This window comes from Crocodylus porosus, unplaced genomic scaffold (genome assembly GCF_001723895.1).
Source record: "Crocodylus porosus isolate Cpor-Errol unplaced genomic scaffold, CroPor_comp1, whole genome shotgun sequence".
In the NCBI taxonomy this organism is placed as follows: domain Eukaryota; kingdom Metazoa; phylum Chordata; order Crocodylia; family Crocodylidae; genus Crocodylus; species Crocodylus porosus.
This window is the reverse complement of record NW_017728948.1, coordinates 77,822,245-77,840,803: the sequence shown is the minus strand read 5'-3', so window position 1 is coordinate 77,840,803 and position 18,559 is coordinate 77,822,245. Positions and strand designations below refer to the sequence as shown.

The window sequence follows — 18,559 nt, the reverse complement described above, 5'->3', positions numbered from 1 at the left end:
AAATTGTAGAATGTTTCAAAACCAACCATTGTTAGCTAATGGTAGTGCATTGCATGCAATGTGTTGATAATGACCAGCACTAACAGTCGGATGTAATGAGCATAATACTACATCAAGCTTGCAGCCTAATCCCATGAAAGGGATTCATGTTTTTGTCGCACCTTGTGATATCTGAGATGCTCTCCATAGAAGCAGAAATAATGCCAGAGTAGTGTTCTGACCTCTGATAGACTATGTTTTTGTTGGCAGGCAGCAGCTTGGAGGATCAGCTTGCTTTCACGATGTGTAAAATTAATAAACTGCACAGTGAAAGATACATATATAAACACTCTGTTCTCTAGCATTGTATTAACCCAGGTAAAATAGCAGTGATACATTGCTGATGTGTTACAGAATTAAATTTGGGTGATGCTTTGTTCAAGAGATGCTCCTGTGATGTTATTATAGAGCATTACAGGTAGACAGATGACCTGGTTCTAGCTTCAGCTCTGCTCCTGTGATTTTATGCAAGTCATTTACCCTCTGTTCCTCAATTTCTCCTTCAGGGAAGAAGGAAGCTACAATATTCCTGTCCCAGAGCAAGAATTTATTAGTGTCTCATATTCACACTAAACTAGGAAGCTTTGTGAGCACAGTTTTGAAATGTGAGATGACACATACAGCTGCCACTCATTTCATTGGGACCCCAGAATATGTGATAGTCCTGAAGATCAGGTTGGGCTTTCCAAAGTGCTCAGGCTTGACTATGATCTACCTGAGCTCAGTTTTATTAGTGGCCTTGGAGAGAGCTGAGTTTGATCAATGCTCAGCTGTTTTGAAATTCCACTTCAGGTCACTGTGTGAGGCACCTATTAGCATTTTTAAGGGTTTATTTCAGGTACCCACATTTGATTTTTTGGGGGCATATAAAATTGAGGTTTTGTTGGTATTATGTAAAGAAAGAAATTAATGTGGGCATTGAGAAGGAAAAACAACCTCGTAACAACAGTCTCTCTTTCCTTGTGCCACTTCTTTCTGAATCCAATCATATCATCTTTAATTATGAGCTAGGTAGAACATTTTTTAAATTCTGTTTATAAAGTAATATGTATAATTCTGGGGTATGTGTAAATATGAGCATTACTGATATTCAGTAATATTTTCTGTAGCATGGTTTCAGATTCTCTAGTAAAAGATGCCACCAAGGTGTTGCATGTTCTGGCAGACTGTCATAACTAGCACTACCATTAGTCTGTCTTCTGTGCACTCAGGCAAGGGTAACCTCTTGCCTGCATTGCAGTGCATACTGCTGTTCCTAGGAAACGGTGTGAGGCAATGTGTGCTTGAGTTTTCAGCATTGTCACAAGGGATACAAGCTGTTAATAAGCTGTGTTTACTGTACTCTATCTCTGTTGCTGTTGAAGCATACTGCTAAATTCTTGCTAAATTGCTATGGAATTCCATTCACATTCCTTCTCTAGGAAATATCTCCTCCTATAGCTATATCGGTCTCTCTAGAGAGATCCCTAATATCTCTATAGATGTATTTACATACATTTTTCCAGTCCCTATTGAGCGTGTGTGTGTACATATGTACACATTTTATTTATATAAATAAATAAAAATGTTGTGAAATTGTTAAAAAGGTAGGGAGTGATAATGATGTGCCCCAAATACATGATGATAAGAGGCAGGGGTGCTCCCTCAAGCCTTCCAGGGTTCTGGAGATTGCTGAGGGCAGCCAAACTTAGCTGAGTGTGACTGGCAGCCAATCAGAGATGACCCACATGCCCCCAACATCTTACGATTTCTACAGATGTTTCCCTGTGCCTAGCCCTAGGCTTCCAGGACAGCACCAAAAGGGGTCACCATTGCACTCCTTCCCCTGCTGCCACCAACTGGGTTGTCAGGCTTGCCATGGTGACCTCCTCCCCACCCCCCCTTCCCTGAGGCTCTTCTGGAAGTCTCAAGCTGGGCACAGGGGCTGGGGACACATGCTTGGCAGTCAATCAACTGGCCCTACTCTGTAGAAGAAAGGAGTGGGATCCAGGGAGCTGGTCTTTCTTTCTATGGAGTACTCCTGTCCCAGCTGCCAAAGCCTCCCCGGTTGCCGGGTGTGTCTTGTGGGAGCTTAGCACCAGTGGCAGCTGTCAAGATGCTGGTAGCGGGGACAGGAGGGTAGAAGGAAAGATCAGGCCCCTTGGCTACCACTGGTGCCCAGCTCTGAGGGGCCCAATCCTTCCTTCTGCAGAGCACTCCTGTTCCCACTACCCAGTACAAGCCTCCTCTTCCAGCACCCCCCATACCTGCTTGTGTCTATGCTGGCTTCGATCTGTGACAGCCAAGAACAGCTGAGCACCTGGGGAAAGCTAGCATGTTTCCCTGTGAGGGGGACTAGCTGAGGGACAGTTACCTAAGTTGAGTTGGGAGGGGATCTGGTACAGAAGTTCAATAGACTGGTCTAACCTAAACTGATTAAATCTGATTTTACATCCTTCTAGATCTACCCTAGATTGGGTTCACCCATATCTTAAACCAGTCTGTGTGCAGTGATCTTTTGTCCTTTTAAAGGTTCAGTCCAGTTTTTGGTCACTTATACAATTTTACATGTAATGTCTGTACATGGCCTGTAGGTCCCAGTTCTGTAATCATTGCTGTCATTGAGAATCACATACTGAAGGAGTCGCATAAAGGTCAAGAGTGACAGTGCCAGGCTTGTAGAATCAGACCATTGATTTTTATGGTACTGTTATACAGACTGCATTTCCACTTCTTGATACAGTTAAGTAAGTTGGTTACCAAATTAAATAATAGAGGAAAAGAAAACTAAGAGGTATGGAGGGGAGTAAGGAACCTCTTATGAGGAGGTGAACTCTAAGCAAATCAATATCCTTGGGAAAGGTGCTTTCTGTCTTAACTGCTTGATGATAAATAGGCCAAGTTTAGGGACAGAAAATTAAACAGGGTTTGCAAAGTTATTGAAAAATTCAGGGAAAATGATAGGTAACAAAAAGGATACCACTGATTTCACAACCCTTACTCAGCTGGATGGAATGTACAAGGTGAAAAAATAGGTTGTCATAAGACATTTCTATGTTTAGTATTCTCACATTTGTTCCATGCTTAGCATGGTGTCCATCCACAGAAAAATGTGTCAAATGTTGTGGAGGATTAGAGAAGGATGCCCCATGTTCTGACTCTCCCTACCTGTTATACTTAAGGCATGATTAGCCAGGTAATCATGCCTTAACTTGTAACCCAGCTACACATTCAACTAATTAATAGTGTGATGAAACAAGCAATAAGCTACAAAGTTATTCCCTAAAAAATGTGGATTAACTTTGTATCTTGGCCGTACATTCAATTAATTAGAACAAGTATGTCAGTAACAAAAGGAAGATGAGGCAAAGTGTGGGTCCCTTACTGAATGGGGAGGTAACCTAGCGACGGAGAGGGCAAAAAAGGCTGAAGTACTCAATGCCTTTTTCATCTCAGTCTTCACAGGCAAGGTCAGCTCCCAGACTACTGCATCTGACAGCATGGTTTGGGGAGGAGGTGAGCAGCCAACAGTGGTGATAGAACAGGTTAGGGTTTGTTTAAAAAATCTGGACATATACAAGTCCATGGGGCTGGGTGAGATGCACCCAAGAGTGCTGAGGGAACTGGCTGATGTGATCGCAGAACCACTGGCCATCATCTCTGAAAACTCATGGCTATCAAGAGAGGTCTCAGATGATTGGAAAAGGGCAAACATAGTGCCCCTATTTAAGGAAGAGAAAAAGGAGGATCCAGAGAACTACAGACCAGTCAGCTTCACTTCAGTCCTTGGAAAAATCATGGAGCAGGTCCTCAAGGCATCCATTTCTAAGCACCTGGAGGAGAAGGTGGTGATTAGAAATATGCCACATGGATTCGCCAAGATCAAGTCATGTCTGACCAACCTGATTGTCTTCTGTGATGACATGACTGGCTCTGTGGATGCAGGGAAACCAGTGGATGTGGTATACCTTGATTTTTAGCAACACTTTTGATATGGTCTTCCACAACATTCTCACAGGCAAGCTAAGGAAGTATGGGCTGGATGAATGGACTGTAAGGTGGATAGAAAACTGGCTGGAGCATCAGGCTCAGAGAGTAGTAATCAATGGCTTGATGTTCAGTTGGCAGCTGCTATCAAGTGGAGTGCCCCAGGGATTGGTCCTGGGGCTGGTTTTGTTCAATACCTTCATCAACAATCCATAAAATTGTATAGAGTGCACCAAGAAGGCTAACAGCATCCTGGGCTGCATCAGTAGGAGTGTTGTCAGCAGGTCAAGGGAAATGATTCTTCCCTTCTATTCAGCACTGGTGAGGCCACACCTGGAGTACTGTCTTCAGTTTTGGGCCCCCCACTACAGAAAAGGTTGTGGATAAATTGGAGAGAGTTCAGCAGAGTTCAGTGAAAATGGTGATGGGGCTGGGACACATGACTTATTAGGAGAGGCTGAGGGAACTGGGCTTATTTCATCTGTAGAAGAGAAAACTGAGAAGGGATTGAATACTAGCTTTCAATTACCTGAAGTGGGGTTTGAAAGAGGATGGAGCTACATTGTTGTCGGAGCTACATTGTTGTCAGTGACAGAACAAGGAGCAATAGTCTCAAGTTGCAGCAAGGATGTTTAAGTTAGATGTTTTGAAGAATTTTCTCACTAGGAGAGTAGTAAAACACTGGAGCAGGTTACCCAGAGATGTGATGGAATCTCCATCCTCGGAGGTTTTTAAGACCCTGCTAGGCAAAGCCTTGGCTGGGGTGCTATAGTTGGGGATGGTTCTGCTTTGATCAGGGGGTTGGACTAGATGACCTCCTGAGGTCCCTTCCAACCTTAATTTTTCTATGGTTCTACGTGCTTCTCAGTGCCTGGGAGCCCCATCAACTGACAGGCTCCCAGCCACAGGGTTGAACCACCTGTTCCTAGCCCTGCAGCTATAATGTTTACAGCAGGGGCAGCATCCTTCCCGCTGCTCCTACTGTGAGCCCCACAGCCAAGGAGGAGAAAATTAGTCATGGTAGGATCTAATGCACAATACCACAGTAGTGTCTCCTGCCATGCACATGTGACATGGCAAGAGATGTAATTGTGTGGAGTGTACATTAGACCCCATTGAGCCTATACCTGCACATGTAGAGTGGCCGTTGGGGAGTGAAACTGTGGTGGTATAGTCTTAGTTCATACTGTCAAATTTCTAATCTAAGTTTCTGATCTAAAATAGACTGGTTCCTGTAATCCATACCCCATACAACAAAATTTTCTGTCATGTTCCTAATTATCTATGAAGCATATTGTGTGTGTGTGTGTGTGTGTGTGTGTGTGTGTGTGTGTGTGTGTGTATTAAGAAGCTTTTGATTATGTTATGTTTTAGTTATAAGAAATATTTTATTAGGATTCCTTCTTGGTTCCCCTCCATCTGTAGTAATGGCAAAATATTCCATGTTAGTCAGTAATCAGCCCCTTCTGATCATGGCTTTTGAGGTAGCTTATTCTTGACTTCTTAATCTCCAAATCGCTCACTCCTACTACAGATCTCAGTTTAGGAAGTAAGGTTTTCCTTTGGGTGGTGCAGGATGCCTGCACCCCTGTTTGTACTCAAATACAGTTGAATGGGGTAAAAAAAACTACTCTTGTATTGAGTAATTGAGTACCTGTGTTCATGAGTTTTCTTCCTACCTTTTTATTTATTTTTTTAAAGAAGCAGAACACGAGTCCAATATCACATGTGGCTTGCAGCTGTTAAAAAGAAAAACAAAACAAAACTGCGCTTTATCAGAAGCAGCAGTACATTAGTTCAACCTGGCTCTATAGTGTCTGTAAAGATCAGCAGGGCTTTTTGGCGCTTTTAGCTAAAACTGATTTAACCAGCTATTAACCAGTGCCCAAAGAGTCCCACTAAAGTGCTCAAACTTTACAGACATTGGGCAAGCCAGGTCAAAGTAATGCCTTGCCTCTTCTGGGCATGCAAGGGGCTTGGCATGAGAACACGCTGAGTTTAAAGTAAAGCATGGGGGGTTTGTTTGTTTGTTTGTTTGTTTGTTTTTGCATCTCCAAGCACCCACGGAGCAGAAGTCAAACTTTCGAACCAATATTAAAATGAGTTTGAAATTAGTGAACATAAATTTCCACATTCTCAATAGCATGTTTATTTAAAAAAAAAAAAAATCTGGTCCCTGTTTTTATGAGGAGGATGAATATTCATCTTGGGTCTGACCCCCCCCCCAAGTTACTAATTTTATTTTCTCTGATAGAGAGAGGAAGAAATGAATGCTTAGCATTTTTTAACCTGTAGGAGCTCTGCTGGCACTCCAGACACTTTAGAAAATTCAGTGTTTGGCCAAACACTGAAAATGAATCTGATCTTAGACACATGGACACATCAGTCCAACTGGTGTACAGTGTAACCACTGCAACAGTAACATGAGATGTGGAGGAAATTGTCCTGAACATACTGTTTACAACAAGACACATAGTTCAGTCATATGTCAAAGTGTTGCTTTATTCTACAGAAATGTTTCTTTATTTATAAATTCATTATTTATACCGATAGCACGAATGCTCCCATGAAACCTTTTAACAGATGGTAAGAAGAAAGAATAATGCTTACTTTCTGTTTGTCTACATGTTGTTATAAAGATGGTTACAGTACTTATTAAATGGGGAAGTATGTACACATGGTGAAACCAGATTCACGTGTGTGACTGCAGCCTCAGTGGGAAGTGAAAAAGTTCTTGTTCAACTTTCTTTAGAATTTCCCTTTTCTGTCTGAAAACTCCAGGTGCATGTTGCACAACAAAGCTATTTTAAATTTTTTTTCACTTTTATGTGTGCTTATATTTCCTTTGAGACTTTTAGACAGACAGCAAAATAACCCCGATTACCATTCAAGTGCATCTTTTCTTTATGAAGCAGAGTAATTGGTTGACATTTCTATCTGAGATCCTTTAATATAAATTTACATGTCACTTACACACCGATGTAAATTTCAATTGCCGGAGAAGATAAATTTGTAGAGTGTGTTTGTGTGTGTATAGGTGCCCTTGTTCTAGTTTTAGTAGGCGTTTTTTTCTATGAAATGTCTCATTGAGACATTTCATTGTAAAATAAACAAAAATAAGCATTAAGGGCTCTTTATACATCAAAGAATTGAAAATCTGATGGACTATAAATTAAGTTCTTTATGACATAGATATATAGCTAATAGCTAGTCCGTGAAGTTAAATACATATTTTACTTACGGCTTCATTTGTAGTTTGAGTTTAGTTTACAGTGCTGTAGATTTGCTTAATTTTGCATTTTTGGTTTGATTTAATTAAATAAAATCACGTGCAATTAATTTTCTTGAGTATCTTTATGCCTGCGCTTACTCATACTCCTGATCAAATATTCAGTGCATGAAATTCATTCTAAAACCAAGGCTAAGTGTTACATATTTTCTGTATTGAGTTTGAATTGCAAAGCAATTGCAGATGGGACTTATTACAGGCATGAAAACTCTCCTAGTCTTAAATGTTAGTTATAGATGTCACTAATTGCTTGCAAGTAAGATTACAAAATAGTTTCCTTTTAGAACTTTTGCTCATTTATAAATTTCAGAAAAGTTCCTCCTTTGTTCTGCAACTTTTCGTGTTTGGTACATTCCCAAAGTAATTTTGTACTTGCTTTTTGAAAACCTGAGCCACTTTTAAAGGAATTGGAAAAGCTGTATTTTTAAAATGAATTGTTTTATACTTCAGTTTCAGCTGTTTTTGAGTTACTTAAGAGTTCTTTACACATGTTTTGAAGTTCAGTACCTTGCTAGGGTTAACCTTATTGATTTTGAGTTTACGAAGTGGTAACATTTAAAATGGCTTTTTGGCAAAAATAAGTTTCCATCACTGATACTCCAATGTATATTTATTTAACCCGGGTGGTCCCAATGTTGTACTCCCCTCTCCAAATGTAGGGAATGTTAGTAGAGCAGGTGTGCTGTCACAGCACACAGTACCACTGTGGGGTGAAACTGCCTGTGGCACACAGTTTCCCACCTTCCACCTATGGAGCAAGGCCAGAACATGTGTTAAAGCTTAACTATATAAAAATTTAATAAGATATAAAAGTTATAGTGTTAACATATTTAGATATAGAACACATAAGATATAGAAGCTAAGCAGCTTATATACCAGTCAATGAAACATTCTATATACAGGTGAGAAATCAAACACAGTCAAAACAAGGGTCTCATTGAAGGTCATTCAACCTTATACTCTGAGATGCAGGGTTCACAGAATATGAGGTGCAGGGTTCACAGAATATGAGGCACAGAAACGTAAGATGGAAAAGTCAGGGTCTTGGTCCCTCTTGGACCTTCTGTGCACTGGCTGTGCAGCACTCGCTGCACTCCCTTGTGGCAGGGCTGAGGAGCGTGGCCGCTTCACCATTCCCTTCCCGATGAGGAGGCTTTGGGGTCTTCTGGGGCAACAGCTCTGCCCCACTGGCCAGGTCTGCCAGCTCTTTACAGCCCTCTTTGGCATCCCACATTGCAAATGCCCATATGCCGGGCACACTGCCTTTTAATTCTCTTCTGGGACTCCACCCCAGATTGAAAATGGACCAATCAAAAGAGAGGGGAGTTAGTCCCCTCTGGGGTCCGGCTCTTCCCCCTTGCCCTTGGATAGGGGCGGCGCAAGTCTCTTCCCTGCCATTTGCCTGATTGGTGGGAACATCCCACCAATTGTTCGGAGCCTTTCCAAGTTGGCAGGCTGGGCTGCTGCCAGCAAGCTGCCGCATTTATATTGTGTAACTACCTAAAAGACAAATTATCTTCTTGGCTATCCTCAAAATGCAGCTCCAGTGAATAAGTGCCAGTTTCCTCAATTGTTTCCTCATGACTTAACTGGATAGTGAACTAAGGCTTAGAGTTGTCTTTTCCATTTTTCCTTTTTATCTATATATTTCTAAAAACAGGCACTGGTATCAAGCACCTGACTTAATACCACAAAGCAATTTCAGAGGTCAAAGGGGAGGCAGCAGGTCTGATCCATTGCACACAAGAACTGCGAATCTTTCTCTGTCTTAACTTCTCTGCCTTCTCTCTACTAGTCCCAGTGTATGTGGCTCTTCATTTGGTTGTTTTGCTGCTTGGATAGTTCAACCCTTTGGTTATATTTAATATGTTTAATTTATGCTATGAGAAATTAGGCAAAGAAGTCACACACCTCTGCGTGGCAGTTAGATCAAGATCCAGACTTGGAACTTAACGTTGGGAACCAGACTATTTAGCTCTCGACCTTGGTGACACACTTTAAATCCATTATTGGTAGGAGTAAGGACCTCCAGTTACTAGTAATGAGCCTAAACCAAATACTGGGTTCCTATTTTTAACCTCTAATGAAAAATACGTCTCAGCTGTGTTGTGGGTTCACCCTACAAGAGAAAAAACACAAAAAGTCCTGTAAGCAGTGGAAGTGGTCATCAAAGGAAACAGCTGAGAACATGTGAGCAAAATACAAAGTCAATTAAAAACTGTTGAGCAGTCTTTTCATAATTGAAAAATACTTATTTTTACTAGTGATAGGCCTGGGATTCTTCAAATCATAGAAAAAAGAATTGCTAGCTATCAAACATATAAAAATAAGTATAAATAAATATTTGGAAGAGACTGCCACATGTGAGGGGAGAGTAAAGGAAAAAGTAAAGTATGTGATGGAAAGATTTATTTAGGAAGAGCAATGTTTTAGTGTTCATATGTTCACAACATGCCCTACCCCACCTATGAGGATATTTCTGGTAGAAAGGAAACTGAACTTTTGTACTTTAGGCTGGCCAAGTTCCAAGACTTGAGCTAAAATAAACCATATTGCTGGCAACAAAGGGGGATTGAAGTAGGGACAGGTAAACAAGGGAGCAGAGGTGACTAGGGAATACAGGATGGGAAAGTAGATCCAAGTTGGATAAAAAGAGGGTGATGGAGAAATTGAAGGAGACTGAGAGAGAGTGACTGTCTTGAAAGAAAAAGAAATACGCAGAGGCATAGCTAGCTATTTAGGCAGCCTGGACCAAACTGGGTGAGAAAGGAAAGTGTGCTATTATTCCGAGCATGGAGACTGGGGCAGAGCATAAACTATCACAGCAGGGGCTTCCTACGCTCTGGCTGCTGTTGCCACTGAGCTACTTAAAACAGTAGAACATTCAAATCAGAAATGAAACTATGGGCCATTTAGCATCAGCATGTTTGGATGACAGAAATAAAGCCTACAAAAATTAAACTTCACACTGTTGTTGAGGATGGGGCTCCCAGATAACCACAGGGAATTTTTCATTTGATATTGGACTGGGGAACAGGGTGAGGTCATTGTGCCCTTCCCCCATTCTTTGGCTGTTCAGTGCATGTTCAATTCACTGTATGGTCAGTGTGGGCTCCTTTGAGAGCTCCCCACGAGCAGTGAGTTCTGGGGTCTGGCCAGAGCTCCTGCTTTTTCACACAGCTCTGGAGCCCAGGGGTAAAATGCTGGTGCTGCTCACCCTTCCCCTTCTACCCCTCCCCTCTGACTTTATGGCAGCACTCCCTCAGAGGCAGACTGGGAGTCGAGAGCTCGCATGCAGCATAGCTAAAGAGGGGCTGTGATTGTGCTACTACAACCCCTCTGGATCTGTTCCCTATAGGAGATACTTCCTCAATTTTCTTTGCATCTTGCAAAGCAAAAATGCCAGCATTCCCAGTTAAAAGGGTTGTGATAGATTCTTAGATAATATTCCTAGTTAAGGATTTACAGAATTAAGATAGCAAAAAGTTAAGGCAGACTGTGGTGGGCAAACGTCTTACCCCCTATTTATAGAGCCTTGCTGTCATCTTGAGAGGCAAACTGGAGTTCAGATGATCTCAGTATTAAAGCTCAGCCCTTGCAACAAAAAATAGCTAACAAAACAGAATGAGGTATAAACAAAAAGTGGCTTTTTTTAGCTGGAGACTAATGGGTTGTTTAGGATGTATATGTAGCAGTTCCCCTAGTAAATAGAAACTTAGACCTGCTTATCCCTAGATGATTGAAATTGCTTCTATAGCTGGAAAATATATGTCCGTTACACAGTTATGCATTAAAAGCTGGTGCTTTTAGGAGTTGCGTTGGCAAGATATTGAGTAAAATCATGGCAGGTGCTGAGCTCCCTCAATTCCCACTGAGATCAGTGGGATTTCAGAGCTCAATATCTCACAAAATCAAACCCTTGGAGAAGGACCCAAGTCCCATTTGGAACTGTGAAGGTTTGCCTGGCCTTGCTTGTGTTAGTGATGAATGTGAAATCCTGGGTGGTCATGTATCTCTTAGGAGTATGTGGCCTATTACTTCATTTGAAGTCCCTGTAGCATTCATAGTACACAAGCTAGTAAAGTTAGGCAGCACTGCAAGTGACATAAGATGCCCTAGTGGCTTGCTCAGTATTTGTTAGTTTTGGACAATCTCCTTCCATTTCTTGTGTCAGGAGTCTGTTCACAAGTTTTGTTAAAGAGAGACTCTTGGCTGTGGTTTAGTCAGTTTGTTTTATCACCTGTTTTAAGTAGCAACATTGGCATTACATGTGTGGATGTGCGTAATACCATCAGGTAATTGACTTCATGACATGATCACTGTGATTTTCTGATGCAGTAAACAGTTCAAAATGGACTCTATATGCATGAATTACAGAAGTCATCTACTTTAAGGATGTAGCTGTACCCATGCAAAAATTGTGAAGTATCTGGAATTAGGCATATATAAACAATAATGGAGACTGTGTGCCTAATTCAATTCTCTGCATATTGCTTTGAAAATTTACCCACTGAGGTCCAACCCATCATAGTTTCATTATGCCTTGCCTGGCAGCTTAGTAGGAAATGACACCATGAGGGGTTATAATATCTAAAAATGAAAATAATTGAAGTCTCAGAGGAAGGAGGCAATGTATTTGTCAGAAATAACAGGGTTGAGGGAAAAGCTTTCAATCATGTTTGCACTTCAGTACAGCCCCCAAAATGTTTTTAATGTTTCAGTGTCAGGGTAAACAGGAAACTGGTTTTAATAAGCCCCTGGATTGTATGTTAGGGCTGTGAGATGGTTCAGGTGGTGATTTGATTTGGAGGAGATTTGGCCTGATTTGGTGGCTGAATCTCCGTCTCCGTATCTCAAATCAGAGGACCAATAAAAAGGTCGAAATCAATTCAAAGCTCATCAAATCTTCCCTGGTGGCTGCAGCAGGAAGCTGTAGCTGGACTCAGAGCTGATTAATTAAGGGGGTAAAGGAGGGGGGCTGAAGAAAGAGACCATAGGGGGATTACTGCCTGCCTCCTCCCCGAACTCCACCTGCTCTCCCAGCCTCCCGGCACTTTAAAAACAAGTCCCAGTGCTCACAGAGTGCTGCCAGCTGGGGGGAGGGGCATGATCCCCACTGCCCCGTACTACATGGGGGGGCTCTGCATGAGCCCTACAACTCCCCCCCTGCTTGAGCCTCCCCATAGCTGCCCCTCCTGCCTGGCCCTTTAAGAAAAAAACCCACAAAAAAGTGGAGAAAAGCCCTGGGAGTCCTGCTCCTGTAGTGGCCTTGGGGCTTAGGGAGCTTGTGCAGAGCCCTCCACGTGGCATGAGGCAGTGGGGATCGCCCCCTGCCTGGCCGCACCTGCTGAAACGGGGCTTTTTTTTTTTTTCAAAGAGCCAGGAGCTGAGGTGGGCGGGGCAGCCAGGCTAGGAGAGTGGGCAGGAGATGGGCCTGGCCTGGCTGATTCAGAGATTCAGCAGTAGTCAAATCTCTGAATCAGATTTGGCCTAATCAATTCAGGACAGTGATTCTAATCACTGAATTGAATAACTGTCCCCCTGAATCGGCCGAATCCAAGTGAATACTAGTCGATTCGCACAGGCCTACTGTACAATTTACAGTTTAAAATCCTAAGTGCTACCTTGTGGTAGAGGCTTTCAGCATGTGTCACAGGTTGTCTGTCACCTCCATGTAGCTGAAATGAACAAAATGGGGAGGCGGGCTACCAAGAAGAGGAGTGGAATGAAAATACAAGGATTAGGTTTTGGTCAGGATAAAGGAAAGGTGAAGCGAAGTAAGGTCATTAGTGCCATCCAGCAAATAAATCTTCAATGGGAGATCTGCTGGTGGCTGCTACTTTTTTATTGCAGAGCAAAACTATAATGGTGCTAAGCATGTGGAAGTGGAGCATATTTTATGTGCTGCCTGCTCTGATCCTCCAGGAACAAGGATAGAGAACAGAAACTGGAAACTGTCTTGCTCCAGAATCAAAGTTTTCATTAAAAAAGATATTTTTAGACTGCATGGTTCTGAGGATAAATTAAACATATGAACCCTGTGTAATATAGTGTTGGCCTGAAGCCACAGACAGCAAAACAATAGCTCCTGTGCTTCCTCATTTGTCTGCTAGGAGTTGCTACTTCTGATCCCAAGTTTAAATTTCAACATTTTTATTCGGGGATGTATTTGGTAGCTGTGTTGGTCTAAGACAGAAAGAAATGCAAAATTCTAGAACTCTTGGTTCAGAGATTATACCTTTTATTAGACCAATTAAATCACAAAAAAACTAAGATTTTTTTTTGCAATTTTTAGCAACTGAATTTATTCCTCACCCTCTAGTTGCCTTCTACACTTTCCCAAGTCCCATCTGCCTACCTGTTCCTTTCACACATAAGCAAAGCTCTGGATTGCCCCCCTCACATCTGTAGCGTGTTGAAAATTGGAAATATGGGAAGGCTAAAAAGTGATTTTTCATTTAAAAAAAATTATATATATAAAAACCACTAGGGTTACTGCATTGATTGTAACTTGGGTTTTCACATAAATAGTTTTGATCCTATTTATTTGTTGATCTTTTTAGGGCACCATTTTCTTGCCTGGCAACAGAGTGATTGAGCATGCTTGCAATGAAGAAAGTCCAGGAAAGTTCCTCTTTGAAGTTATTCCTGGTAGGATGTTCTGTAAAAATGTCTTTGCACTTCCATTCCCAAAGACTAATAACCAACTTGATTCAGCCCAGAGGGAGAGTGAAGATGATTAATTATTCAGTTTAAGAAAAAAATGGTTAATTTTGCTAATAAGTTGCTCTTTCATTTTTGTTTTCCATTCACCCCTGGGTTGTGTAAGGGAATTATGATTTTTATTTGTCAGCAAATAATACAACTGTTCTGCTGTGAGGGCTCTGAGGATAGAGTGAAATGCTTATCCCTCCAGCATTCTTTACTTGGTGCTGCTTTTTGTAATATTAGCTGTTACAAAGGGAGATAGTGTCCTATGATACAATAAATGTGCAGTGATTTAACAGCAGCCTGCTAGCATAACTATCATTATTAAAGATACTTTATCATTCCTAGGGATGACTGAAACCAACTTTGCAAAAGTAATTGTTGGTTTTGAAACTCAGTCTTGAACCTTTTTTCCTTCTGAAGTATTATTTTAAAACTTGAAGATGGTTTGATTAAGGATTGCCACCCTTTTACTACTGCTAGCTTGGTCCATCAGCCTGGCTACCCTTCTGGCCTTCCCTATCCCTAGTCATCCCATTAAATTTGCTAGATGCTACCTGCCAATCTCCTGCTGTTCTGTTTCCTCATCGCTTTCAACTCATTACCCCTCTGCACCCTTTAAAAGGATAAGTTATGGAACCTAAGTGCATTTGACCTAAGAGAAGTGCCAATGCATTGAATTCTTACGCATGTGAAGTTTAATGAATTCTGAATTCTTTCCAGGCTAGAACTTGCCAAAATGGAAAGACTTATTGGCTGAGCTTGCATCTTGGCTAATTCATATTTAAGCTATAGTAGGAGTTGGGTGATTGGTGGGAAACAGAGGATAGAGATGCAGTGTAATCCTGGAAGCTGATGTGTCGGACACTTTTTGGAAAAAGGTGAGGAGAGAAGTTCAAGCCTGAATAAGGAGTACTGTTTGCTAATTTTAAGTAATAAAGCAATGTTATAAAGACTCCTAATGCTTAATTCAATTTCTACCAGCCCCATCAAGTACTGGTAGGTGTCTTTTGTGGCATGCCTGGGCGGTCATTTCATATGAAAATATAAAACTAAGGTCTGAGTTCATGCCACATGTTTCATACAGTGAAATAGGGATGTGATTAACAATTCAAACACTTTTCTCAAACATTTTTTTTCATTGCAGAACAACTTAAAAATTACAGAAAACAAATTACAAAAGTTGAAATTATATGAATTTTAGCTTTTCACTGAAAGTTTGATTTGATTTTTTTTTTTTAATTTTTTTCCCCCAGAAAATACAGAAACAAGTCCCCTGAACTTTCCGGTACAAACTGGTATTTTCCAACAAGCGTTATAAGTTAAGAAGTTATTTTTACAGGATGGTATATTCACTGAGAGGGAATGGGGAGGGAGAGGTGGAGGCAGTGGTGGTTGTTTTTCTTGTAAAATATTTAAGAGCAGCCACAGTAATGGGAAGAGGAAAGCAAGTAGCAAAGAGACATGGTAGACTGAATCTTCACTGTCTCTTAACTTTCCTGACAGCTTTTGTTATGCATAAGCAGCTTTAATGCCCATTCTGTGTTTTATTGGAAGAAGCACTGAAATCATTACGGTTGAGTCATCCTCACACCAAACTGGCTGTTATGTCGTTGTATTATCCTACAGAATAGGTAGAAAGGTCTTGTTGAAGCCAATGCTTTGAGTTTCCTGATTCTGGGATGCTTCAGTCTTCCCATTAAAATTGTCTGCCCTCATGGGATTTTTGTCATTGATGTAACTTTGATACAGTGGCAGTGGATCATTTTTCCTTACTTTCAAAACTTTCCAGGTTTGAAATGCCTGGAATTGTAGGCTTGAAAACATTTTTGTAAAACAATGCAGATAGCTGTCAGCCTCTGCTCAGCTGGCCAGCTATAGCATCCATGGCTAAATGTTAATTGATTCAGCTGAAGCGCAGAAAAATTAGTCAGATGCATATTATTAGTTTTCATATGGGAAAGTAAATGCAATAATCCTATGTGGTTTTCCCACAAACTTCCTTTTTCTATTTTGTTTTTTGGCTATAATTCTCAATAAATTTCCCAATATGGGACCATGTGGCAGATGTCAAGGCTTTGAATTACTGTTAGAGACCATTCCATTAGTCACTGACTTTAAATAAAACCAACACTGAGCTTAATTCCTTTTCCCATTGAAAGCCTTTTAGAAATCCAGGTACACAAGAAAGACAGAGTATTAGTTTGCTTGGAAACTGGCAAATGGAAGTGAGAACTTCACTAATTAAGGTTTTAGTGCTAACATTTTAATCCACTTGGCTAAAGGTATGCACCTGGACTGGTATTTAAACAACACAATAAAAGTGGATTGATTTTTCAGAAGTGCTAAGTCTCCTCAAATCCTACTGAAATCTGTGGAAGCAGGTACTCGCTACCCTTGAAATTCAGATAATTTTTGTGTTTATAGATATAGAAGTTTGAACACTTTTTCCTGCATAACTGGCTGTAATTCATTATAGAAATACCATGCTTAATCCTGTCTTTTGAGTGTCAGAGCACAACAGTGTTTTAGTCAATATCTATTTTTTTTTTCTCTCTCTCTATAATTTGAAATGTCCAGGTGGATGTCAGAAATGTTGGCATATACCTAACTGTTTACTTCCAGGAAAGGATTTTACTTGCCAAGTTCCATCCTAGAATAAGTTTTCAAGGCCAGGTTATGAAGCCCTGGGTAATGTGGCCTTGTAATGGGAATGCTGGCTGTCACAGTCATGGACAGCACTAACATCAAAATCAATCAGTCTTGTGATTTCTCCAAATACAAGCTCATTCTGTTCTCTTTTTCTGCCGCCAAGAAAATTGAAGGCAATTGGGCTGAACTTTGCAAACCAGGTTGGCTTCAAAGGGAGCTGTAAATTCTCAGTCCCTCTGATAATCCGGGGGACTATAGATGGTTGAGTATGGAACTGGTGGTGGAAGACAAACCTTAGGCAGCCAAGTGTGAATAATTTGATTTTTGATGTTTATATATAGAAACAAGATGCATAGCAAAGATATACATACCAGGGTTTCACAAGCTTTGAGACATACACTGAGAAAAGTGGATATCTGTATGGTAACTTTACGTGATGCACAGCTTTCTAAAGATGTTTTCTACTTCATCATGTTTGAATAAAGCTAAATGTGGAAAGGGATTAGTTGTACTGTCCATGGTATTATCATATATTGAGTAGCTACATGCTCATATCTGTAGGCAGCTATTTAATATCACTTCTGTGTTCTGAGAATTTAAAAATATGCTTAATGTTTGTGCTCATCAGGCTTACAACTGAATGTCTTGATCTCATTTGTAATCGCATTCTGGCTCTCATTGTCTAAGAATTCAAAAGCAACTAAGTGAAATAAAGTCCTCCCTATTTAAATATTCCTTTTGTAGGGTTGTACAATATCAGAAAGGGGGGTTAAAATGATTCTGTCCCTTTCCTCAGTTTTAATTTGATTAGTGATAAGTTTTCAAAGTTTCCATTATTCACTCAGAGATGTCAGTTAAATATCATAGTGATGAATTTTCCTTGATAGAGTAGTTGCCACTATGAACATATTTACCTATACATTCCACATAGTTACCAGTTTTGCCCTATTCTAGTTCCTTAATCCTATGCCTGTTCCCTATCCCAAATGAACAAACAAACAAACTACCACAACCAGTGCTCCACATGTCATGTATGGTAACTGTTACTGACCTTTTAGCCATAATCACAATAATTAGGCAGTGTTTGATTAGCATCAGTAGTCAAGCCTTTGTTTTTGCTTCTATTTTTTCATACATGAAAATAGCTTCGTAGCAACAAGTTGGTTTTTTTTTTTTTACCTGAAGTAAACATGGTCTAATATGATATAGCATTCAAATTTACTCTCTAGTTTGATATTACTTCCTCTCTCTGATGTTTAAAACTTTGAGTAATTTTATTTACAATTCCAAAGGAAATGGTTGCAACTCTTCTTTTTGTTTATCTCATCTGTGGGCAGCCCTAAAACTTGTGTGTATGTGTTTGTTGGTAATGCATGCAGATTATTTTGGGAATGTGAGTGGGAGTTGTTTTATTGTATGAAATTATAATTCTCAGTACATGAGTTTCTCTGAAGATGAATGAAAGAATTATATTTGCAGAGACCAGTGTCTTGTGACTGTCATAATTAAAAATATATTCATTCTGTTATCATTTAAAAAAACCCATACATTCTATTCATTCCTCAAGTGTTGGCATGTTTTAAACTCAGAATTGTTAAGGTTTTTTCCTGCTGTGCAAGCAACATTTTTTTTATAAGGGGAAATTTTTATGCAGAGAAACAGAGATAATGCACTACTTAAGTGCTGGTACGTTCTGCGCAGGAATCCGTTTACCTCTGGTCAGATAGGTGAGTTCTCTGACCTTTCCTACAATCCATCTCACCTTCAAAACAATATTGGGTCCTGTTTTCAACTATGGTTCTCAAGTCAGTTTTAATAAATTATTTAATGGGACTGTAAGAAGTAGTACTACAAAAAGGTGTTATCATATTACTACCTTGAGTAAATTTTAAGTTTATAGTTGTA

General features: G+C 40.4%; 1 protein-coding gene across 2 annotated transcripts in view; it reads left to right on the top strand.

The window, feature by feature from the left end:
• Positions 1-18,559, top strand: part of ARHGAP24 (Rho GTPase activating protein 24) — a 407,100-nt gene that overhangs the window by 130,325 nt on the left and 258,216 nt on the right. For both annotated transcript variants that reach the window (XM_019552870.1, XM_019552872.1), the window contains one exon: positions 13,858-13,945. In XM_019552870.1, the coding sequence (XP_019408415.1) occupies positions 13,858-13,945 (88 nt within the window). The remainder of the gene's footprint in view (positions 1-13,857; positions 13,946-18,559) is intronic.